This window comes from Ictalurus furcatus, chromosome 12, assembly GCF_023375685.1.
Source record: "Ictalurus furcatus strain D&B chromosome 12, Billie_1.0, whole genome shotgun sequence".
Lineage (NCBI taxonomy): Eukaryota > Metazoa > Chordata > Actinopteri > Siluriformes > Ictaluridae > Ictalurus > Ictalurus furcatus.
This window is the reverse complement of record NC_071266.1, coordinates 19,913,889-19,941,025: the sequence shown is the minus strand read 5'-3', so window position 1 is coordinate 19,941,025 and position 27,137 is coordinate 19,913,889. Positions and strand designations below refer to the sequence as shown.

The 27,137-nt window shown below is 38.2% G+C and overlaps 1 protein-coding gene across 9 annotated transcripts in view; it reads right to left on the bottom strand.

Moving 5' to 3' along the window:
* adgrb2 (adhesion G protein-coupled receptor B2) overlaps positions 1-27,137 on the bottom strand; it is a 458,554-nt gene that overhangs the window by 354,859 nt on the left and 76,558 nt on the right. For all 9 annotated transcript variants that reach the window (XM_053638192.1, XM_053638184.1, XM_053638186.1 and 6 more), the window contains exon 2: positions 2,514-3,312. In XM_053638192.1, the coding sequence (XP_053494167.1) occupies positions 2,514-3,297 (784 nt within the window). In that variant the 5' untranslated portion in view covers positions 3,298-3,312. The remainder of the gene's footprint in view (positions 1-2,513; positions 3,313-27,137) is intronic.

Below are 27,137 nucleotides of genomic sequence, written 5' to 3'. Positions count from 1 at the left end.
TTTACATGCAAATGTACTGGACGATTAATAAGCAATTATCATCTTTAAGTAATCTTACCTTTTGCCTCATCAAACTGAAGGGGAGGAGCAGAAGCATAAAACTTGGAGAATTATATCTATAATTCTATCCAGGAAGTAATTTGTACATATTTTCAGTCTATGATATCACAATTAAAAATTACCTTATTTTTCCCTTAAAAAATGGTACATTTCCTCAGTTTAAACTTTTGATATGTTTTATACATGCTATTGTGAATAAAATATATGTTTATGAGATTTGAAAATCATTACATTCCGTTTTTATTTACATTTTACACAACTTTTATATGTTGATGCTGAAAGTAGTTGTGTCTTCCTCATTTTTTACATTTTTGTCTGGAAACCCCCACAGATGCATTTTCTTTCAGCAGAGGGAAAGTTTGAAATTATGGCCCTGTGCCATACATGGGGTTTATTGATGTAAATAAAATTAACTGGAAACAAAAATCCTTATGGAGGTCTGCAAATAGGCTCTCTGTATTTTTTGTCAGTCTCTTGTTTTTGTAAACTTTTTGCGTGGTTTCATTTGAAATATCATTTGGGTAGTTCAGTGGAATGGCCTCCACACTTTGGATTTGTGTGAGTTACGGGCCATTTGCATCTGTACTTGGGGTTGGCTGTGGTTAATTCCTGGTATTGTTTGGCCAATACACTTTCACACCTTCCTTTTCACACTTCCAACATGTAGGTCGGTTGGTCAGGCAGAACTGAACCCTCATAGAGCAACTGTTCAGTGGGGATAAATAAAAGTAATAATATTAATAATTACTTGAGTAAGAGTAATAAAGTATACGATGAGAAGACTATTCAAGTTACTAGTTACTTCAGATCTGATTAAAATTAAGGGAAAATCCTGAATTTCAGACTACAAGGAGAACACTGTGTGTGTTTGTGTGTGTGTGTGCGTGCATGTGTGTGAGTGTGTGTGTGTGTGTGTGTGTTTTGACAGGCTCACTTCTTCCCCCTCTCCAGGACACTAAAAACATGAACGGTTGTTGTGTCACACCACCACAGCGCATCGCAAAGCTCATTGTATACGCCATTTAAACTAATTATTAAAACTACATATATTCATCTATTTTTAACGGTAATGGTGGAACTGCACAGAATGTAGCGAAGTAAAAGTACATTTCTGTGATTAAAAATGAACTTCAGTAAGAGTATAAGTATGGCCAGTTAACTATTAAAAGTATTTTCTTTTTTCAAAAAGTTACTGAAGTAAATGTAATGAAGTAAATGTAGCACATTACTACCCACCTCTGAGTATCCGTGATAATTAGGATGTGTAAATCAACTTGTGAATATGCTCTTTCTGTAACAACACATTTGATAAATGTGTTTAAATGAATACATAAAATGTTTGAACATTTGGTGTAATTTTGATCGATGCACACAGTACAGTACACTACAACTCAATTCAATCACGTGGAACCAATGTAGGAATGAAGTAAATTCAATAAGCTTTTCTTCAGTGTGTGGACTTCTGTGTTCACTTTAAACCAGTTCTTAAATAACCTTTAATCTAAGAAAAGAACAAAAGTTTCCATTGGCTATAAAGGAGAAGATGAAATTCATTCAGCATTATCTTGAGGAACTTACAGTGAAAAAACCCCCACTCATTTAAAAACATTAAACTGAGCTGAGGCTCAAACCCCAGTCTCTGATATACTAAACCTGCATATTACCGCTGCACTATTCAACACAAATACACCACGCACTTTAATGTAGTTACCTATACTACATGAATAGACCACACTCACTCTTGTAATCAGAAACTTGTTTAAATTAGGTTTATCGTATGTGTTGATGAGAAGCGTAATATTTTTTTGTAAACTATATGAAATATTTTTTTCTTAAATTTAACCGACCACACACTCCATTGTTTTAAGGCTCAACAACATTTAATGAGCTCTGCTGCTTGTTGTAAAATGGTTCTGAGAGAGTTTCACAGATTCATGGGCCAAGCACAAGCAGATCATGGGTTTCAGTACAAGAAACAGCACGGATTGGTTGGTAAAAGAATATATGTGCATACAGTATATTTCCAAGTAGAACTACTGTAAGCTACTACTAGCAAGCCGTGTTTATTCAAATGAAACCTGACTGCCCCCTACTGGTCCTATATTTCCTGTGCCCGCAGCAGGTGTGTGATTCCACGTGATACCGCATTAAATCATAGGAACCCTTTTCCTTCGACGCACATTTTTAATGGCCAATCTGTATGTTGCCTGAGATGAGTTAACCCGTTTTTGAATATTGAGTTATAAAGGTACCACAATCGTGGAATCGCCCATATCAGAGGTGGCAGCTAAAACTACAACAAAAGTTTAAATTACACAACAAGGATTAGAGTTACAGAGTTTTGACTACAGATTGAAGAGACTCATATTTCGCTGATAGTGCATGTATCCATTGATAGCCACTTTACACATGAGGCGACTCCCAGTAGGTTGCATTAAAAGAACTTGTCTTACCTTGGTGAACATCTCTGGGTGCAATGTTGGAGATACCATTCTTGCCATGCAGTTGGGTAACGCAGCAGTCATCAGTGGGTGGCAGCAGCACACTGGCACTGGGGTCCAGAGATTGGTTGTGTGGGGTAGCGGGCAGTATTGGCACTGGAGGCCCAGCGTTAGGGCACACGCATCCAGTTTGGGTGATTCCACAGCCTTCACTCTCTCTACCAGAGCCAGAACGGAGGCACTCCTCAAACCAGCGGCACAGCACGCCACATGTAAACTGGCTGGAATTCTCATTGTTGATGAGCAGAACTTCTACAAGCCTGAAGTCCAACGTTTCAACAGACAGAGGTCCCTTTACGTCATCTGAATCTTGTTTGGTCTCTGCAGCGAGGCACAACTGCACAAAGTTCTTATCAAATTGTAGGAAAGCATGAGGACCAGGCACCTGGCATGGCTCTACAGATTCTGGGTCGGGCTGCGCCTGTCCACATGTCTGGTTGGCGAGGTAGTGGTCCAGGGGCAACACTAGTGGTGAAAAAGCTAGGCAAAAGCCAGCATGGCGGTTGAAGCGGAAGTAGAGGGTGTACTTGGTCGGATCAGGGTTCTCCACAGTCCACGAGCAGCCAGTTCTCAGGCCGTGTGGGCCGGGGAAAAGGTCCCTGAGGGAGAAGGAGCCGTAAAGCACCCCTGCCACAAGGGAGGAGCAGGGGGAAGCCTGGCACAGCGGCACTGCCACCCAGGCCAGGGTGAGAAGGGATGACAGCAAACACAGACACAGCTGGGCAGCAGTGTTCATCCTATGTCATTTGTCCTGTGGAAATACAGGGCAAACAAGGTAAGTTTAAAAGATAAATAAATAAAACAATGCATGCACTTTACACTTCTAAGGTTTGTAAACATGTTTTATCCTGAAAAAATGAGGGATAGAAAATGCAGACAGGTAATGCAGATTAAAATACATCTATTTATATTTATCCATCCATCCATTTTCTGTACAGATTATCCAACACAGGGTTGCAGAGAGCCTAGAGCCTATCCCAGGGGACTCATGACACAAGGCAGGGGGACACCCTAGATGGGGTGCCAGTCCATCGGAGGGCACAATTGCACACTCTTTTATATTTATTTAATGAATATATTTTTATGTGTGAAGGGAGTGTAAAGACACTGATAATCTAAGTGACAGAAAGCACATTAGGAATAGAAAGTTCAGAATACTGTTACTTGTGGATCAGATTCATTAAGAGATTTAGCCTGGTAATCCTCCCTAATCTGTGCTGTGGAGCGACAGAGCGAAATGCTTTGTTTAATATTAAGTTCATAATTAAACAGCCTCATGGTAAATACATACTCTATGAGAGTAAAGATAATTTGTGAGGAAGTGAGAAGAGCAAGGATGAACACAGACAGAGAGAGAGGTGTACAGCGTGCGAGACAGACGGGTGGCACAAATCCGACCATGTTAAGTGCTCCGACAGTGTTAACAGAGAGTTACTCTGTAAATCAGACTACCTCCTCTCTCTTCTGACTGCATCCCTCCCTCTCTCCATTCATTCATTTATCCCTGGCTGCGTTTGCACTCTTAATTCTGCTCCTACGCCTCAGCTTCAACTCTTCATTCACTCCTGATGCACACTTTCTCTCTCTCTTAATTACATATGGCCACTAAGCTGCATTAGCAGGCAACAAGCCAACGTGTCAGCTCCACCACCACATACTTCCATTTCTCTCTGTCTCTCTGACAGCTCATGCTATTTTTCACCCTCCCTGGCTTTCCGTGTATCCCTCTCTGAATCAATAGATCGAAGAGCATGACTCTGATTTTTTTATTTTTTTGGTACCCTCCTGCTTGTTTGTCATTCTGCTGCACCTCCTGCTTTTCTTTTTTCTCCCTCTCAATCACACTCATGCTGCGATTGCCGCTGTCTCCTTCCTTCCTTTCTTGTTCTACAACTCCTCCTTTGCAGCTTCCTACATCAGCCCATAGTTTCCGTGTGCATGAAGGCCGAATGTCTTTGTGCTTTGTGAGGAGATCTCACGCACATACATACTTTTAGCACTTGGCAAATTTGGCATTTAGATTCAGATTACAACATTAAATAGCAAAAAATAGAGCAGTGTATTATGAGCAGGCTTGGGGAGTAACAGAAGACATGTAACGGCGTTACGTAATCAGGATGCAAAAAACTGGTAAGTGGTAATCCATTGTAAGATTACAGGTACATTTTGTAAAAAATGGGAATACCATTAGGATTACTTTTTTCGATTTAAAACCAAAGAAATTAATATTTTGACGTAACACAATATAGACAGCTGCTTGATTATAGTTCTGGTTCTCTCTTGCCAGACGTGACTCACGTGAGCAAACTCCTGGTGCATGCGTAAATAAATTTTGCCCAAAGTTAATTTGGTAGAAATGAACACAAATTGTTCTCTGAAATGCTTTTGTTAGGGTGACCATACGTCCTCTTTTTCAGACCTTACAAAAGAGTTTGGCCGGGATTTCAAAATTTGAGAAAATATCCAGGATTCGTCTTTAGTTTCATTATGATGTGCTTATGGTCTAATACTGCAACGTGTGAGCACATTTGCATTGCTGTGACCCCTCTCTGTAATTCCCGCCTTCCACCAATTGGTCGATTATAAAAGGCTTGGAGCAACTACTGGCCAAATTCCTGACTCTAAACCATTAGCCTTCTCTCAGCGAACACATGAAGGTGAAGCGCTGTTGTGTACAGCGTCAAACAGTTGCTTGACACCAATTGACAGCTGTCCCAAGTCCAAACAACGCCCATGGCCATATAAGGTCATTTTTAATTTCATGTGATCATATTGCTTCGTATTACATGGCCATTCAAATGTGTAAATGATGGCAGAACGTACACTCTCACCATATTTTATTTTATTCCATGGACATTCAAAAGAAGGTAGGAATTTATATATATTTATGTGATTCTAATAGTGTTAATAGTGTGTCTTTTTCAGTGCATTAAAATCTGCATTCATAGTAACACTGTTTTGAACGCAGTTAAGACCCTACTTGTATCAGCATGTAGGCTACAATTAGCAAATATCAGACTTGTGGGAGTTCTTAAAAGAGGTTAATAAAAACTCAAATTTGTTTTTCATATGAATGTTTAACATGCAGCTCCAGCTCGTGGAGTCAAAATGATATGCAATACTAACTTCAAACAGATTTCTGGACCCTTATGCTTATGTGCGTTCTCTCCACAAAAGAGGGTTTTTTTTTTTTGTGCCAGTGTTGTACTTTCTCCAGAAACGCTCTCATTGCCTTCGACCAAATATGAGGTGGAACACATGTAAAATCCTTTGCCATCCATCATCGTGTGAAAAAACCAAAGAGCGGAAAATAGTGGGAAAACACCCATACAAACTCAAAAATATGATGGGGATCATTGAGTCTGTTCTGTAGACAGTGGTCCAGGTTCTTGTGAAGATTGATGGCATCAGGCTGTATTTATTGCCGAGTTAAGCACATGCAGTGAGGAGTTAATACTGCACTGTATTGGTATTCAGATCTCAGTTAACTACAGGATTAAGCACTGCTTGTTACCTGCAATTTGCACACAGAAGGTAGAGTTTGGCATCTGTAATTCTAGTATGATATCATCACAGGCTCCTAATGGTATAAAATCCAGTGTGTTACTATTTGATGCAACCACAATATTTTACTTTGAAATTCATGTTTTCATCAATGCAAAAGCAACCAAAAACACTATGGAATGTCATGAAGTATCTATAACTAAAAAATGCTGTTACAGCCAACTAATCAACAACCGGGCTCTGTGATGCATGCCAACTCGAAACACCACTGCTGTTACCACTCTGAAGCTAATTATAAAAGCACTAAAAGCACATCCTTAAGTGTGTTTTTCTACCACAGTATGTCACTACCATGTCTAGTTAATGTTGTGGAAGCTCCACAAGACTATTTAGTTTCTGTTATCACTTAGATTATAGCAACTATAAACAGTCGTCCTCTCACCGTGAACTGCTCTGTCCTTTCTGACCATTACAAAGCAATGACACTGGAGACTCCTTCCATTAAATTTTAAATAAAAATCTCATTACAGAAAGCTTCATATATCATATCAACAACTAAATGTTTTTTCTTTGTTAAATGTTAACACATTGTTTTTATTTATTGTTTATTATTAGCCTTGGATTATGTGAAGCATCAGACTATGTGAAGCATAGTCTCTGTGAATGAGTTGTTACTATAGAAACGATGTATGTATCGGAACAAGCATATTTATATAAACCTGTGATTTGAGTTACAGCCAACACTACTGTGAAAAAGTCACTGTTATAGAACATTAAACAACACCTTCTGATCAATCAGAATTGAGACTTCAACAGGGCTCTGGTTCGAATAAATGAAACATTGTGAAATAAATTGGTTCAATTGTTCTGACAGAGAACATTAAAAAAAAATTTTTTTTGACTTTTTTGAATTTTTTTTTTTACTTTGACATTTTTCGCTTATTCTGAGACCGTGCTTCTCTCAGAGTCTGAATTTGATATGGCATTTTATACATCATTTGTTTCTGAGGTAAATGCTTTCAACTACAGCAGTTTGAAGTGACCATTAATGATGAGGGCTTGGTCAGCCATTAAACCACGTTACATGACTTTGATTGAGTATCTCGGCCACATTAAACTGTGTTGTTTGCACAATTTAGTATGTTGGTGCATGAAATAAAACCATAATAAAACAAAATGAAAGAAATATTTTTTGTGGCCTGCCCAGTCACATCTGATGCAGCTTTAAATTGCAGATACAGCATTTTTTTTTTTTTTTTTTTAACCCTTGCCTGAGCTTTTTTGCTTTCTGATGCTATTCCTTTTTTGACTCTATTAATTGTGCAATATGCTGTATCAGGTTCATCAGTTAACAGCAGTGTTGGGTAGTTACTCAAAAAAGTAATCCACTACAAATTAGTAATTACTACACTGTAAATATAGTTCTGATAGTTCATTTAACTCAAAAAATCTGAGGAAACTAATTACCTCAAAATTTTTAAGTTGATAAATCAATTTCTTTAAGACAAATACACTTAAATATAACACAAATTTAACTAAAACTTGTTATATTTGAGTGTATTTGACTTAAAGAAATTGATTTATCAACTTAAAAATTTTGAGGTAATTAGTTTCCTCAATTTTTTGGGGTTAAATTAACTTATCCAGTTTTACAATGTACTGTAAAATTGTAATCTGATTACATTACTGATTACTGCATGTAAAAAGTAATCAGATTACTAATCACTTTATTTTCACGTTACTTTCAAAACCTATCAAGACTACAAAAATACACTACAAAGTGAAACTCATAGTTCTTTCAGTAATTTTAGTGTGCGTCAATGTATGACATGATCAGAAAAGGTTGAATTTATCATAAAACTTGCCTCGGGTGTTGTTACTGTTTGTAGGACCACAGACCTATAAAATATAAAACTTTCTAACTAGGCTAGTTTGGTGTCACGGGCCAAGGGGAGGCACAGCTAAGCTATCATTGTATGGGTTGCAGTACATTATCTTTCCTTATGCTCTGCTTATATATATACTTAACATAACTTAAGTTTAAGTTTCAAACTCTAATTACAGTTCATAAATAATGTGACATACTAGGACTTTAACCCAAATCCTGGCATGGATGTTAAAACTTGAATAAATATAAATATTTTAGTAAAATCATGCCCCCAAATATATACCCGAATCACTCTAGAAATGGTCAGTGTTTCCATTCGTTACTTTATTTGATGTATTTTGTCCCTAAAAATGAACAGTACTTAGTCATACTGTACATCAATCATAGAAAATAATTCATTCATATACTTAAAAAAATATATATTTTTGACTATTAGGAGAGCTAGCTTAGCATTTTCCCATGTGTGTATGATGTTTGTACATTGTGTGTGTGTAAAATTCTCAAGTTCGGATTTACACACAAACATTAATGCTTATTAAAACATTACTCTACTCTACTAACTAACACTACAATTGCTGTCATTACAATACACCAACAGGAAGGAAATGGTTAACCGCAGAGCAAAAGATCCTTACCTAATAATGAATATTTCTTTACATAGCCTCTATGGAGAGGAAAAATGCAGCACAAACAAAAAGTATGTCAAAATGGATCTCTAATCAAAACTGGAGTAGAGATGGAGAAATGGCTTTTAAGTGCGTCATAGCATTACTATAGCAACCGGCCATGATCCGGGGCACCTTTAGCCTATTTAACCCTTAGGTTCTGTCTTTTTCTTTTTTTATTTTCTTATTTTAAAATAAGGAAATTTTGTTCACAGATTAAACCGTATATTTCTCTAAAACCTCATATTTATTCAATTTCTCTAAGAAAAAACAATTTTAAAAATAATAGTTATGTCACAGATCAATTGAGGACTTTACAAGAGCAATTACAAGCTGAAGTAAAACTGTCAAAAATGACTGGCCTGGTAAATTGTAGTCACTGTTACAAGACAGATTAATTTTATATTGCTGGCCAGTAATCTGAAGGATCCACCGGTTCTGGAGCTGGAGGTGAAAGTAAGGTGAGAACTTTTAACAAGGAAAGGTGTAAATGGTGTCAAGCAAATGGTGCTCTGAAGGCTCTTAAAATTACACCATATGTCACGGATTTCTCTTGACAATTGACAACAAGCCTCCCAAGCCAGGTTCCCGCCTAAGAACTATGGCGATCATGCCTGCCTCGGGACTATGAGTTCTGTGTGGACATTTTGCCCAGAGGGCCAGGACCACCGGGGGTGGGGGCTCTGTCACGGATTTCCCCTCATGAGCATTCAGTGAGCATGAACTTCCCGAAGTGCAACAGTGCATGCTTCCGGGTTGTTTCTTACTGTGTTTACTTTTGACACGTGTGTTTTGTTTTGGTTTCCGTCCTGTCTCCACCCCTGTTATGTTATTGGTTATTTCTTAATGTCTCAGCTGTTCTGTGTTATGCCCTTCGATTACGTTTTACATTTAAAACCCTGTGTGTATTTGTTCTGGGCGACATATTGTGTTTCTGTGTTTTGTCGCCATAGCAATACCAAACCTTTCATTGTCCTCGTTTCTTTGGTTTTTGATCCTCAGGTTCTTTGTCCCTCCCAAATGTGATAAAGAGACAGCGTGATAAAGACACATCACCTGGTTGCTCTTTCTCACATGAAAACATACACACATAGTATAATAGGGACCTTTATTTATTGCTTATTAAGAGATCCTCATGCAAAAGTGTATCAAAATATATTTTTCTCAGTCCTAACATCTTCAATCTATACTCTTTATTAATCCTGTTTACAGAATGGATTGTCTGACTGTAACACCCCAACCCCCACCCCTCCCAAATGACTGACTATATTTTGCACGGTAGACAGACAGTAACGTGAAGTAAAAGGAAAGCAAATGAAGCTGCTACTTTTGACCTCACAGCTCCTTGCTACACACACACACATGGCCAGAGAGAAAAGAGAAAACCACATTAATATAAATGGGAAAAGAGGGTCATTACCCCTCTATCTTGTCCCCCAAAAACCTCCCTCATGCAGCAGCCTGCTAAGCCACACCCCCACCTGCTACATCATCCTTTGAAGTCCACTCACAGCATGTGACTCACCGCAGATGTGTGTTTAAATCAGCACTTGGACTCTGGAAGTAATGGAGGGAATGTTGGGTGACAAAGGCCAAAATGAGGAGCTCTTCTGTGGGATCAAAGAGTCAGCAGTGGCTCTCAACCCGGCTTACATAAGTCTTTAATGACCCTTCAAACACACGGGCTGAAAAGACGCAGACAACTAAGTCAGGTTACGATGCACGCAATGATTTTGAGAGCCATGTCAAAAGGCCCGCATGAGGCTGCAAACAGGATTTGCAGAGTGTTTAATCAAGTGCATGTACATGTCCATAATGGCCCGGGAGGGATGAAGAAAATGAACAGATGAGGTAGTTACTTTTTAGTCCCCATTAGATCCCCATTATGCAGTTATGTCATTTGGCTAAAATGTGTTTTATGATCTCTCTTTGGTTTAAACCCCAGTATTTAAAAGTTATTAGTCTCATCTCAAGCTTCTGTCAGTCTAACCTCCCAGCAAACAAGACCATCAGATGCTTGCACAAAGTGGGTCTTGATCAGCTGACCACAGTGTGCCAGCAATAGACTGACTCTGGCTGCCTTTTTTGTCTTTCCTCAAATCTTATGGTAATTGAGGAAGCAGCAAGATAAGGAAAAATAAAATGTGTCATTTTATTTAAAAAAAACAAACAAAAAAACACATTCATTTGTAATAACACAACTCTGTGTATAATTTCATTATGATGGAGTCTTCTCTGCAAACTGTTAATTTCCTCTACCTTCCTTCTTCTTCATAATAATAATAATAGTATTATTATTATCAATAATAATAATAATAATAATAATAATAATAATAATAATAATTTCATTTCAGGCCCAAATCAGTTCTAGTGCTTACGATTGACCATTTTTCATCTAATTTGCCTAATCTGTTCCTTAATAATAATTACATGTATTACAGTATGCATAGATATGTAATGTTAAAACTTTTCCATAAATAGCATTAACAGGACCAGGACCAGGACCTGGTGGAGCACCAACAGCTGGCTGTATTCATTGTGGTAGTGAGTATTGTTAGGTCCACTCATGCCAAAACTCCATTTACCAGCCTGCACTGCAGCCTACAAACATGGCCGCCATGGACTGCAATTCCCAGAACACTCACACATTGACACATTCACCCTCACCCTCACTTTAATCACGCACACCTGCATTCAATTCTCAGCACTATCACAGCCACAGTTTAAAAGGACTTTCAGTTCACTCACAAACTGTGAAGTATACACTCCATTCCTTGTGTTTGTGATGAGACCAAGCTTATTTAGCGCTCTGCTCATATTTATGTTATTGACCTCTTTTTGCCTAGTGTTTTCTGAGATTGTTGTGCCTTTGATATCCTGTTTGTTGATCACCCACCCTTTTGCCTGTTCCTTGATTCTGATTTTTGCCTACATTTTGGATTTGTCTGCCTGGATCTTAATAAACATATTTTACCTACATTTGGATCTGTCTGCCTGTTCCCTCACGTGACAAGTATAAAATCTTTAATATTAAAATTATTTACAATATTTCATTTAGCTGTGATGCTGATCATTTTGTGTGCATTTGGCATTTTTGTATTATATACTTTTATACTATTTATATTCTGTGTTTTATTATTATTATCATCATAAAACGCGTATGGGGGTCTTACGTGGTATGGGGTATTTAAAAAGCAAATTATCCTTGAGCATTTTCTGAAAAAAAAAAGATTCTTGCTGACTTGGTACTGAAGCAGAACAGTTTGATAACGATCATAATTCCATTATTCTAAATCAAGAGAATTGTGTAAATTTTATTTAAACTGACCAATAGTTTGTTTCTGGTTTTCTCTCAAAGCTGCAGTTTACCAAATTGCATTGTGGAGGGTCTGCCTGGTAACTGGTGTCATAACTGATTTCCCAGATACCTTCACTCACCACAGGTTTTTTTTTTGTTTTTTTTTTCCAATTTATTGATTGTTAGAGTTCAGTGTTTGAGGTTGGGGCTAACGGTCAAGTTGTTGGGCTCACCAGATTTGCTCAGGCTGAACGTTTCATTCTGGGTCAGTGCAAAGTGTCTACCCTACCTAAACCACCAAACCCTGACCCACTTTGTTAGTCTGGGTATAAAACCCTCAGCACAAAGCAGCTATCAGGAAAAGAAGAGAGATCGTTCCACTCCACAAACCAGGACACCCAGTGAGAGAGAGACCTAAACTCCCACTCCTCCCCCTCATCAATATTATCACTCGCTCTTTGTACTGCTGAGGAATGGGGGATTAGGAATCAGGGATTAGGAATACTGCTCTGTCCCGCCCCAGGCAATGTCTGACCAAACCATGTTCCAGAATATCCCAGGAAGTCCCCTATGAGAGGAAGCTAAAAAGGTTCATTTCCAGTGCCGCAATGTCAACGAAAGAATGTATTACATTTTTCAGAGCACATGTGTAGTTGAAGGCTATTTTACCTAGGCCCACCTAACACTAGAGGCCATCTTCCATTGACATGCTTACACTCCCCATTAGGCTTACCATGCTTTGGCTATTGATTTATTCATTCACGCTGCAGGTGGTTAATAAGCAGCAAAGCAAAGGGAATAGAGTTAAATTTTTCAGGGACGACGGACACATTGAGGAAATTGAAGCAGCACGAAAGACAAGAGGGCTACAGGCCTGAAGGTTACTAATTCTCATCAAAAGAAAAAAGACTCAACAAATCCTGGCTCATTTGAAATGTTGATGTATTAAATAGTTACATGTTTCAAGAGAAAATGCCACAAGAGGAGAATACTATTATATACATTCTTACTATTAGGTAATTAGTTTGTTTTACAGTCTCTCAATGGCTAGTCTGTCTAGTATGCTTTCTACTGACAATATACAGTAGAATGCAATCTATGGTGCTTTCTTTTCTTTCTTATATCATCTAGATTGAAAAAATACATAGCCATGGCAGACTGGGAAAACCTGTCGGATGTTGCTGTGGCTGAATTTGGGCAAACAGCCAAAAATTCTATAACATACTTTGACAAATCTGCTTCTTAGAAAACACCAATATGTTTCAGCAAAACAGTGTAGACGTGTGACGAGGAGGAGGGAGAAGCCATGCTGTGAGGATGCACACCTGGCATTGATCTGGCTAATAAAGGAGGTAAAGGAGCGGCTGGAAGTGCCAGAGAAGGGGAGCAATGCATGTCCGCTTTGTGTTCCATTTGGGTGTTTAATATTATGCTTGAGTTTGGTTTATTATTAAACTTTATGTTTGTGTTCAGCCGGTTCCCACCTCCTCCTTGCAGGCAAGTTTAAGTTTGTTACACTGGTGCTGAAACCTGTTAAGGAGGGACGCACTGTCGGAGAGCTCTTGCCGCTGTGGGTGGATTACGGTGCCGAGGAGGTGGTGGTGTTGCTGCAGTTGCTGAGGAGGACAGAGGAGTCGCCGCCATCTGCCAAGGGTGGAGGAACCGCTGCCATCCACCTGAAAAGGGGAGTAGCGGTTACCATCCACCAGGGGAAGGAGGACCTGCTGCCATCTGCCAGGGAAGCAGAGATGTGGCTGCCGTCAATCTGAAAAGGGGAGGAGCCATAGCTGTTCGCCAGGGAAGCAGAGATGTGGTTGCCATTCGCCTGAAAAGGGGAGGAGCCATAGCCGTCCTTCGAAGAAGCAGAGATGTGGCTGCCATCCACCTGAAAAGGGGAGGAGCTGCAGCCGCCTACTCGGAAGTCCAGTGCCATCGCCTGGTGTTGTGGGGGATTGCTTCCATGCTGGATGAGAACCAGATGACGGCGTGTCTGGGAACCGGAGTGTTTTTTCTCTCTTCCTCTGTCTCTTCTGCACGCTCCTTCTTTCTCCCCCCTCGCTTTCAGGATGCGGGGCCGGCTGGCCGAAAGATGTAGCCGAGAGGGCAACACCGCCCTCCCGTAAGGGTGGGAGGGGGTTTGTGTCAGGCCTGAATCTGGCGGTGGAGGGGTGTGATGAGGAGGAGAGAGAAGCCAGGTTGTGAGGATGCATACCTGGCACTGATTTGGCTAATCAGTGGGGAGAGAGAGATAAAAGAGCGTCTGGAAGCGCCAGTGAGGGAGAGAGAGAGGCGCACGTGCACTTTGTGTTCCATTTGTGTGTTTTATCTTCTGTTTCTGTTCTGTTTATTATTAAACTTTATGTTCACATTCAGCCGGGTCCTGCCTCCTCCTTGCATGACTCTTAAGTTTGTTACAACATGTCTATTTACTTCTAAGCTTTGCCTAGGCTTTCTGAAAAGATAATGGGCCTTATTCAACAATATTTGAGTAAAGTGGTCTGTATAAGTTTGCATAAGTTTCATAAACGCTGATTTTCTTCATATTTGTGTGTATATGCTGATAAATAGCAATAACCCGTCAATTACTGAGTGCGTGCACCCCACAGATGATTTGCATTTAATGATGCCCACAAATGGCCGAAAAAAGGCAAAAGTTGAAATATTTTGACTCACTTCTATAAGAATAAAAAATATATATTATTTAGCACTGTATCCAGTGGAGCCACAGCACCTGAAAAGGCCAAAATATTTAGAAAAATTATGGAGGTGAATTCACTGCCTTACATCTAGCACAATATTAGCAAGGTCAAAAGAAAATGAATTGAAACAAAAACTGAGTAAAAAAAAAAGTAGTACTGTTAATCAACAGTTTCCCTGCCACCGGGGTAAGCCAAACCATGACAAAGCTTTTTTAATTTGACCAATGCCATGGCAAATGGAACAGATTTATAAGGCGGCTTTCATCCTCTGAAAATAAATAAATAAATAAATAATCATACCGGTCTCGAAATATGTATTATACCTCCTAAGGTCAGTATGTGCTAACTTTTCCAGTAATGTCAATTCTGCTGTTTGCATTGCCTCGGCTTATGGCTCCCATCTGCACAGACCAGCCAATTCTACTTTTACACGATGGCACTGAAAAACTAGCTTTATTTGTCTTAAAATGGATTTGGGTTAGCTTGGTAATATTTTATATAAATGTAATACTTCTTAAATGTCATTTAGGCAAATAAATAAATAAATAAATAGTGTGTGTATTTGAAATGAATTAGCGATTTCAAGCTGAAATGCAGTAACTTGTCACAAATGATAAGATGAAAAGCTGATCAATCGAGTAATTTATTCTGTTTTAATTAGCCTACTTATGAGTAAGTTTACACACGCTCAGGAGCAGGTGTAGGATACAAAAAAGCTTTTATTTATTTATTTATTTTTAAGAATACCACATTTTTTGTGCAAACACTCATATGAACGATTAACACATGAATCCGTTTGTATCCAGCTTAATAAACGAGGCCCAGTGTTAGGTAAATATAGACCAGATTACCAAATATGGCTGTGAAATTGATCTGCCTAAAAGTTGTTTTACTTGCTAGCTAATGTCATGCTTTGATCATGGTGTTGATTACATAGTGGAATGCATATCAGCCTAATAGATTCAGTTTGTAAACAGTATAAATGCCAACTGTGAAATGATCTACAGTCAGTCCCTCCAGGATTCTGCGATAGCAGAAATTAAGGCGAAATCAAGGAAACGAACATGAGTACAGCTAAAAGGTCTCATTTACCAACAAACATCACATGCAAATCAATTTTGTGCAATTGCAATTTTGCAAATTCAAGTTTTCTACAAAAAAAGCACAAAAAACTCAAAAAAGTTGTAGCAAAAGTCAAGCATTTTTGGCTGCAACAATCACAAAAAATCTCCACGAAATCCTGTATGTACTGTACAGTGTACACAAGCCTGTCTTTAAATGCTAAACAACAGTACAGAAACTCACTGCATTGGTCAGTTATTATTAGAGTATTAAGATAAAGTTTTCATGTTACCCTGAACACAGTACAGGTTGCTGAAAGTGTGCGAGTTTTCATGATCATATTTATAACTATCTTATTTTATTTAAGACATTTTGTTAAACTTAAATTAATACATAAAATTAGCTTTTAGGCAACCAGTGTGTTGAACTCTTGCAGTGTAATCAGAATGCAATCTTGAAATGCAGTTTTCTCCATTTTTTCCACACAGTTTTCAGAACTTGATATAGTTGAAAACATCAAGTGAAAGGTTTTCCCAGGTCACACACATCAGGAAATTAGTCTGCACTTAATACATAATCTGCCTACTGATGCAGGACGTTAAATAAATTATCGATCGAGTCTAGCAGGAAGTGTGATGTACATGTATTGGTGGTCAGGTAGCCATCTCAGCATTTCTTATAAACTTCACTGAAGGAGCAGAGGTCAATGACACACCATGTAAATTCCATCTCACACTTTAATTTGTACTCAAGACAACATCGTCTGTCCCGCAGTATTGAAACAAATGCTTTGAAAAGACAAAAAGTAAGCTGCAGGATTTCTGTGCAAAACAGAGATCAAACCAGTTGGAACATGAAAGCATGTTCACTTCCCAGATACTGTTTACTTAAAAAAAAAAAAAAAAAGACCAGTCCAAGAAATAGTAACCATGGCAACATGCCTCTCTGCACAGCTCTGTGAGTTTTAAATTAGTTTAGCATGATATTTTTTTGTCATGATTTCACTCAATTTGAGGCCGTTCAGAGATGCATAAAGAGCATTCCTGAGCACCGGCTCTGATTTCACCACAGGGTTATTAGGATTGATATACATGGCATAAACACAAGCCGCTTTGAAAATTGACTGACCGCAAAAAAAATACAAAAAAAAAAATGTTCAGCCAAGAGTAAGTTTGCGTGAGAATATGTGTGTGTGTGTGTGTGTGTGTGTGTGTGTGTGTGCGTGTGTGTGTGTGAATGCAGCAACAGCAATATTTTTTTTGCCTTTGGGTGGTTGCATTAAATTCACGGTTTACACAAGTGAGGATTCCTTAAGCTCAGTAGGAAACTGAATGTCCTGAGCAAATGACATGTTATGTGCAAAGGTATCATAACAATCTCAACAGGTGTTAGAACACACAGTCAGATTTCTCACATCTGTCCATTACACACCCTACACACACACACACACACACACACACATTAATAACTGATGTGCAGCACACGCTTCATCAGGCCATCTCTCTCCTCAACAGGAGCGACTACAGATTAACCAAATGAATAGTCAAATAACACTAGTATATATAAATATATATTTGATTTTTTTTAGATAAGAAAGGTCTGCTTATGCATGCACATACATGATAACTAGTCCAAACATTAATACATACACACACATACTCAGACATACCATGCAGGCTAAAAGCATGGATATGCAGGTACTCAGTTTTACGAAGCATCAATAATGCAAGCACACAGCTTCTTTTTTTTTTTGCCTTTTTTTCTTTCATTTTTTCATCCCTGTCATCCCTGTCATGTCACCTTTTTTATTAGTACTACCAAACACACTGCTTTAGAGTAGCAAAGGAGCACCTCAGTGTGTGAAAACATGGCCTGGAACCATGCAAAGGCTTCAATGTATCTGACCTTGTTCATTTCCTCAGTATAGGAGATTTATTGGCATGGTGGTGTGATAGGCATGAAGACAGAGAGAACAACTGCAGTCATCATGCAGCGGAGGGAAACAGCCTCAAAGACAGTGTGAAGATCAGTGGCAATGACACTGCATTGGGTGCGAGAAATTCTCCATAATCACAGTTGGATAATCCAAAAAAAATCCAATATATGTGTTACATCACCATAGACCAATGAATAATAATTTAAAAAATTCCCTATATTATTATTATTATTATTACTATTAAAGATTAGGTTAGGACAGTTTGACAAGTGTGCTGACAGTATATATATATATATATATATATATATATATATATATATATATATATATCTTTTTATAGCGTTTTTAACTTTTTCATAGCTCGTATTGTGTTTCAATTAAATTTAACCCTTTCATTCATAAATTATTCTAAAACATTACAATTTAAAAAAATATATATTAATCAAAAATTACATGCAAATTCAAATGAACTTAAGCCATATTCAGATTGGATTGGAGGACATTAACGTAATTTCACCAAATTTCTTATACAATGATACAATAAAATAATAATCACAAAGTATACAAGAGACATTTCGTGACTCAGGAAGCATTTAATATCTGGGGTAGGGTCACTGATATGCACGCTACGAGACTAAATACGGTATATCTTATATCAATATCTTCTTTTCCAAAGCAAGGTGACATCTGCACAGAAAATCAAAGATATGTGTATCCAGACTAAAATTATTAGACGACCTCTGAGTTTGGTGAAAACAGTACTTAATTTGGCCTGTAATTTTCTCAAAGGAGGATGGAAACAACCACCGACATGGCCGATCTGGACGGAAATATAGTCACAGAGAAGCACTGGGAAATTTCCTAGAACCCCATGTAAATTTAATGTCATCCCAATTGGGCTTTGACTTTTTCTAATAATCACTTATATTAAAAAGCATAGTAAAGTTATAAGGTAAAGTTGTATGTAAAATGGATATAAAAAGTCTACACACCACTGTTAAAATAGCAGTTTTTTAAGGGAAAAATAGGGAAAAGTAATTATCATACAGCTGACAATGAAATTATTCAGATTAACCCCAAATAAAGACCAGCTGTTTCTGTAGCATTTTTTTCAAATCATCTTGGTTTCATCCGAATACTGAAACCATGGTCCGTTAAGAGCTTACAAAGCATGCATGGTATCTCACTTGTTGAACAATATCGATCAGAAGAAAGGTATAAAAGAATTTCCAAAACATTAGATTCACCATGGAACATCATAACCTCCATCATCAACAAATGACACAGTGACATCACCAAGAACAGGATGTCCCTCCAAAATTTATAAAAGAGAAGACAAAAACTTACCAGGGAGGCTGCCAAGAGACCTATGGCAACATTAAAGGAGCTGCAGGAATATCTGACGAGTACTGATTACTCTATGCATGTGACAACAATCTCTCATATTCTTCACACATCTGGGCTATGGGGTAGGGTGGCTAGACAGAAGCCATTTCTCACAAGAAACATACAAGCCCCACTAAATCACCCCACACCTTGTGGAAAAATGTGTTATGGTCTGATGAGAACAAATCCAAAAGGTGTAATTTCATAATTCCAAAAGGTATGTTTGGTGCACAAAAAAGCATATCAAGAAAAGATCGCCATACCCACAATGAAGCATGGTGGTGACAGCACCACGGTTTAGGGCTTATTTTCTTCAGTCAGAACTGGGGCTTTTATCAAAGTAGAGGGAATCATGAAGAGCTACACATACCAGTCGAATTTAGTGTAAAGTCTTCAGGTGTCTGCTAGTATGCTGAAGATGAAAAGGAATTTCACCTTTCAGCATGACAATGACCCAACGCATACATCCAAATCAACAGAGGAATGGCTTAACCAGAAGAAGATCAATGTTTTTAATTTTTTTTGAACCGCCAGAGCCCAGACCTGAATCCAACTAAAATCTGTAGGATGACCTGAAACAGGCTTACAATTTGATGGCTCTAGAATGTTTGCAAGAAAGTGTGGGAAAATATTGGCAAGTCAAAAAATGCCACGCTGATAGACTCAACCAAAACAAACAAACAACCAAAAAAAACCTGTGTGGTGTAATAAAATCAAAAGCTGTCTCAACAAAGTATTAGTTTAGGGGTGTGCACACTTATGCAACTACATTGTTTTTCCCTAAAAAATGTTTGTTTGTTTTTTTTAACTTTATTTGTAAACATTGCAACTTTACATTAATGGTTGGAAAAGCTCTGACGGCACAAAACCTGCCATTTGAACAGGGGCGTGTAGACTTTTTATAATCAACTGTAAAGTGCAGTAAAAACACAAATTTCATTAGTTAATTTCTTCATCAAAATCATCAACTTGTATATTAGATGCCTTACCTACACGTTTCTATAAAGAGATTATTCCAGAAGTAATCAAACCCCTTCTAAAAATTAATAATTTCTTTCCTTAGCACTGGCTATGTACCTAAATCATTTAAACTAGCAGTTATTAAACCCCTGATGAAAAAACCTGACCTCGACCCCTGTTAATTGCCCAGCTATAGGCCAATATCAAATCTCCCCTTTATCTCTAAGATCTTAGAAAAGGTTGTAGCACAGCAGCTATGCTCCTACCTACATAGGAGTAACATTCATGAAATGTATCAGTCATGATTTAGGCCTCATCATAGTACAGAGACAGCGCTGGTTAAAGTGGTAAATGACCTATTACTGGCCTCTGATCAGGGTTTTGTCTCCTTGCATGTGTTGCATGGCCTTAGTGCGGCTTTTGATACAACTGATCATACTATACTCCTTGGTAGACGAGAAAATGTTGTTGGCATTAAGGGAATAGCCCGCTCCTTGGTCCGTAGATGTAAATGGAGACTTCTCTATGCATACTGAGGTTAAATTTGGTGTTCCACAAGGTTCTGTTTTAGGCCCCCTGCTTTTTACTTTATATATGTTAATTCTAGGTCAAATTATTCGTAAACATGGAATTAGCTTCCACTGTTATGGTGATGACACACAGCTGTATGTTTCAGCAAAGCCAGAGGACAGACAGCAGCTTAATAAAGTCGAGGAATGTGTAAAGGACATTAAACATTGGATGCTTATTAACTTCCTCTTACTTAATTCTGGCAAGACAGAAGTACTTCTACTAGGACCACATGCAGCTAGAAGTAAGCTTTCTGATCACATAGTAACTCTGGATAGCCTTTCTGTTTTGTCATGTGCAGCAGTAAAAGACCTTGGTGTGATTATTGACTTGTCTTTCATTTGACATTCATGTAGGATAGGATACACTTCTAGGATAGCCTTCTTTCACCTCAGAAATATTGCTAAGATAAGAAATATAATGTCACTACACGATGCAGAAAAATTAGTACATGCTTTCATCACCTCTAGGTTGGCTTATTATAATACCTTGCTGTCTGGATGTTCCAACGGATACATAAACAAACTGTAGTTAGTCCAGAATGCAGCTACAAGAGTCCTTACTAGAACCAGAAAATATGACCAGATCTCCCATATCTTATCTGCACTGCATTGGCTCCCAGTGAAATTTCACATTGATTATAAATTACTAATATTGACCTATGAAGCACTGAATGGACTTGCACCACAGTACCTTCGCGAACTTTTGGTCTCTGATGATCCGCCATACCCACATCGATCAAAAGGTGCAGGCTATTTATTGGTACCTCAAATAGTGAAGGCTACAGCAGGGGAAGAGCTTTCTCTTACAAAGCCCACAGTTATGGAACAGCCTTCCAATTAGTATTTGGGACTCAATGTTTTGTTTTTTTTTTTGTGAAAAAAAGCTTGACTAAACACACACTTTCAAGCCCCTCAACACATACGTTCACGCGTTCACCCAGGTTTGTTGATGGTGGAGTGGTTGGCCGCTTATGTCCCAGGGCGCCCTCGTGACTGTGTTACCTTCTGGCTCTCCCTTTTAGTTATGCTGTCGTAGCTAGTCTTGCCGGAGTCCCTGCTTGCACTCACACAAAGTACATTGTCCTTAACAATTATGGGACAATAAGCACAGCTAATAATCTCTCCCTCTCTTTCCCTCTCTCTTTCTGTCAAGTTACACATGATGCTCCTGAGATACCTGTAATCCTGAACCCTTTTTCTCTCGGGACCTGCCTGCTTCATACTGATGCCCTACATCTGGTTGGGGTTCTCATCAACTGGAAGTCACATGCTGCTGAGGATGGCCCCACATGGTGCAGCCTAAAGACCATTGAGATTGCTGAGGATGGTTCCACTGAAAAACCATAAAGATAGCTTTGGACCTCAATTCATATGAACAGTTATGCCATGATGGTTTAGGAGTACAATTGCTGTTATAGCTTTAGGACTGCAACTGCATTCAAGTCTCCATCAGTGAACAGTGGAGAAGTTCAACCAAACAGATTTCATGTAAAAACTGTAATAAATTTCCTGGTTACACAACTGCACAACTAACATAGTTATAGAAGGGATTTATTTATTTATAATCGCACTATCCGTTGTCAATCAAATGAGGATGAGTTCACTTTTGAGTCTGGTTCGTCTCAAGGTTTCTTCCTCATATCGTCTCAGAGAGTTTCTCCTTGCGACTGTTGCCTGTTGCTTGCTCATTAGGGATAAAGTCATACATTTAAAATCAGTATCCTGAATGTATATAGTTCTGTAAAGTTGCTTTGGGACAATGTCCATTGTTAAAAGCGCTTTACAAATAAAACTGAATTGAACTGAATTGAAATTAACAAATCCAATGGAAGAAAATCCAGTGGAATCACTTTCATTGGTTCAAATTTCTCACAAGATCAAGTTGCTTACAAATAAAGAGCATAGAAACTGACGAGCTCATACAGCAAAAAGAATAGCAAACATGTCTAGCAAGAACATGTTTATGCTCTGAAAATGCTATATCTATAATCTATAATCATAATGCACAATATGCACCATATGTACAACAGATGCTTTATTTAATTTATTTATTTTCAGTTCAATCTTCAAGCTCTCCCGGTGGAAATCAGGACAGTTAGGATGCATCATCATGTGCCCCCCCACCTCTGGTTCTGCTCCACATTCCCACTTGTGCATGTGTCCCTCTGCAACTCCCATGGCTCAGCCAATGCCAGAGAGACACATACTCGCCTCTGATGCCACGATGGGCACTGCCTGAAATGTCACCATCTGTCACCTTAGAGTGTGTGAAGACAAAATGTCCCCTCTTAGCAGCAGATTAATGGAGCAGCTGTATGGAAAAAAAATGGTCTCCATATCCCCTCAGCAAAATTGGAATATTTATCAGGGCAACTTGCTCTCCCGGTCCTGTTCTCTGCGCTCACTCACAGTGTTCATTAGCAGCCCTGTTATACAACCCCTCCTTTCCATCTTAGCCACAATAGGCGTCGCTTTAGAAGTAGCAGCTGACCCAACTCTCTAACAGTGACAAGCTTCTCAAAAAAAAAATCCAATTTATTTCAGCATGAGCCACGACTCTGGGCTGGGTGCTCTGATGCTATCTGAGGCATGTCTATAGATAGAAAGAAAACAAACTTCCTGAGCTCTGGTTACTGTCTGGGCCAAATTTTTTGCATGTTCATCCCGTTCATGTGTATTTGTTGCCACCTTTCAGAAACGTGTTTCATAGGTGAATTGGCTACTTTACATAGGCAATACACCCTCAGATAAAAAGGTTACTAAATGATACAGTTCTTTGTCACTGCAGTGGTACTCACAAGCATACACCTATTCTGCATTTAGTACGTTTTTCTTGGTGCTGTTGTTGTTTCACGTATGGATGTATGTAGTGTACAAATAAATTACATTATACTCTAAAAGGTGATTGCAGACAAATTATGTTGCTTAAATCATTTTAAAGGTTGTATACATGTAGTTTTTTGTTTTGTTTTGTTTTGTTTTTTATAATAGCAGCTTTGACAATACTTCCATCTTAAAGGTTTATATCAATGCACTCATTCTAACATGGTACTGTTTCTATAGTAACCACTTACACAGGGAATTGTATGGTAGATATAATAAATAAACAGATTATGACATATAATCATTGATAGGGTGAAATTTAAAAGTAACTAAAAATGGATATAAAAGTATTATGTATGAGACGGTAATTGATCAAATTGATAACATTTTACAATAACAGTACATGAATAATCATGCACTAACACCTGAATTAATACTTACTTAAATATGAACTAATGATGAGTTAAGGCATGTACTAATCACAAACTAATGAAGAGCTACCTTTACCATGACATGAGTTATGAATTCATGCATGACTAATGACCGCCTTAAATGTTTGTTAAATAATGTATTAATTAACACGTATGGGTAAATTAAATTAAACATGCTCTATGAGAAAAAAAATATGAATTAAAAGGTGCATAATTTCAAATTGTTTACATAATTTGCCATATGCTGCTGCGCACACAAACATCATTGGATTGGCGCTGGATTACTTTCATAATTTATATTGATCCTCCTTATCGACTGTAGAAAGATGTAATAATAATAAACACCATTAATTTTACCTTAACCCGTTTTGTGTCATTCTCCATCCATTTCTCTTCAAATCCCACTGTAGTACTAGTACATGCTCTGTGTGGCTAGGGCCCGGGGCACTGCTCCTTTGCCCACAAGGGTGAAATTATATTAACATTTATTCATTTAGCAGACACTATTATTGATTCACAATTTAGACCAGTGTTTTATAAGATTATTCTCCTGTGTTTTAATCTTAGATGTGCAATCTATGTTTTAATCCTATGTCTTAATCTTAGACTGCTTTACTGCGTCTATGTCAATCGGTTTTAAAAATGTAAACTATGAAAGTAATCCAGAGCCATCCAATAATGTTTGTTTACCCAGCTGCACATGGCAAATTATATAAACAATTTGAAATTATGCCCATTTAATTCATATTCTTTCTTATAGAGCATGTTTAATTTAGTTTACCACTACATGTTAATACATTAATTAACAAACATGTACTAACATGTACTTAAGGTGATCCTTATTCATGCATGAATTCATAAGACTCATGTTGTAGTTAAGGCTAGCTCATCATTAGTTTGTGATTAATACATGCCTTTACTCATCATTAGTTCATATTTAAGTAAGTATTAATTCAGGTATTAGTGCATGATTATTCATGTACTGTTATTGCAGTGTTACCATAAAATTAATTCATAATTGTAATTGTTGGCAAACTGTTGTCGTATAAGAGGAATAAACATTATAAGGATGTACTGTTATGGGAAAATATTCAACTATTAGGAGGAAACAGTAAATCAGCTTCATCTCATCACCCCACCATTGATTAGTTTCCTATAACAGAACAACCTGCTACATTTTATTTCTTATTTAACATACAATGTCTCTTAACCAACACCTGATATTGATTCAATGTGCTGTGTTATCATAAAAAAACTATTTTCAGATATGGATTTTGACTTTTAGAATTTTAAGAAATAATGTTTAACTGCAACTGCTAGCTATATAAACTGAGATGTTTCCAAAAAAAACATCTTAGTCGAATGTGCATTATTGCTTCACGCTGGAAAATATTAATAAAAATAACATGAGGAATAGAGCTTAAAATAATCCATGAACAAAGCAAAAGGAAATGCAAATCAAAACTGTGCTAATTATTTTTTGCTACTTGATCAGGCATTGCATTAGCGGGTGTGGTGCATATCAGTGAAAGGCTCTTATCACATTGACTCATCAAGTGTCCTCAGTGGATCCAGTGCATTATGTCCACCAGATTGTCTTGTCATGTGTCCTCCACGGTCTATCAAGTTGTGTCTAATTTTCCTAGCTGTTCCTAACTGTATTGCCAAGGTGCCATCAGAGAAGTCAAACATCATCAAGGCAAAGCAAAGGGATGCAGAGTGATGACAATGCTAATGCACTTGTGTCCTCTTGTTACTGAAAACAGTATGCTTCATCCCTGCCAGGGACACATACAGCATTCATTTGGTGCCAAAGCAGACACGCAAATGGCAACCCGGCATTCACGCACATTAATGTGCTGGGTGCTGGCAGCTTTAGATTAAAGCAAATGCTATTCTGAGTGAAGAGTTCTACAAACACATCCCTGATGTGCAGGGAAACAGCGAGAGGGGCATGGTCATTTAGGCTTTCTAAATGCTGCAATCTCATTTGCAACACTGCCTGAATCTGTAGACAGAGAAGCAAGCACGCCCTGCAGGAAATGGTGGAAAAGTTTAGAAAGGAGATGTCATGGGGGACATAATCCTTAAGAACTAGGACTTAAAACACATATTCAAAATTATCCAGGAAAAGTAGGCGAGGCAGCCGGAGACATGCATGTGTTTAATTTGGGATCGGGTAGCCTACTTCAGATTTGGTTACAAAATCACCTGGTACATGAAAGCAACTCTAAATGCAGATCCTGCAGAATTCCAACACTGCATTTAATACATTTACTTATCCTTACAAATTCCCCTTTGCTATCCTAAGAGTCTTTACAATACTTTATGAGCTCAAGTGAAGCCCATTAGATAAGTCCTTAGATGTCTGAGAGACAGACTCAAAATGACCATAGAGTCCTGAAGATCTTGTTCAGAAGGCAAGCACAAACACACACACACACACACACACACACACACACACACACACAATTTTAGTGTAGTCAAAACACTTCCACGCATGTATTTGGGAAATTTGAGGAAACCAGAGAAAATGCGAAAGTAGGGACCCTGGAGCCACCATGCTGCCGCATGAACATACTTTCTACTACCTTATAAGTGTATGCTTCATAGAATATAACATTACATTTCTTATGTTCAAATTACGATTTAGGCCATTTCTCCTTCTACTTCTTAAAAAAAAAAGAATCCAAGCTGGTGTAAGTATGATCAAACTCATCAACCGTCACTTTGGACTGTGCTCCAGACATTCGTAAAACCATGGAGTCTAATTTGAGGTCCTGCAAAATCCTCCCCAGGCTATAGATAAGGCTTTTGCATCAGGTTCCTAGAGGTAGATGCATCTACAGGGCAAAGTCAAACAGATATGATATTTATAGACTTCAATATCCCCTTTAATGACTGTTAAAGTCAACCACATGATGACATTGACAACATTAAAGTCAAAACCAAGGGAATACAAGCAAAGTTGCTGGAGATGAGCCTCAGAGCATTATGTGTGCTATGTGGTGCTCACACTTTACATCTTGTAGTCTCAGATGGTGCCAAAACCTTAACCGATGCCATAGGGTACTTTTTTGCATTTTTGTATTATGCACAAAATATCTCCTGCACCGAGCATTTGGATACCCTCAAGAGGAATGTAAATCTGACTCACAAATTCCATGGTCAGGTACAACATGAGACGGTAGAGTTAAAGCCACAGATATATGAAGTAGCCAAAGTGAGGCAAGATTTTATTGAGGTCAGGAGTCATGCAAAAATAAGAATTGAGGCTTCGTCCTTGGCAGAGGACATAGGGTCTGTTTTTCATCTGCACTGTTATGTGGTTTGCAATCCTAAATATCACTTT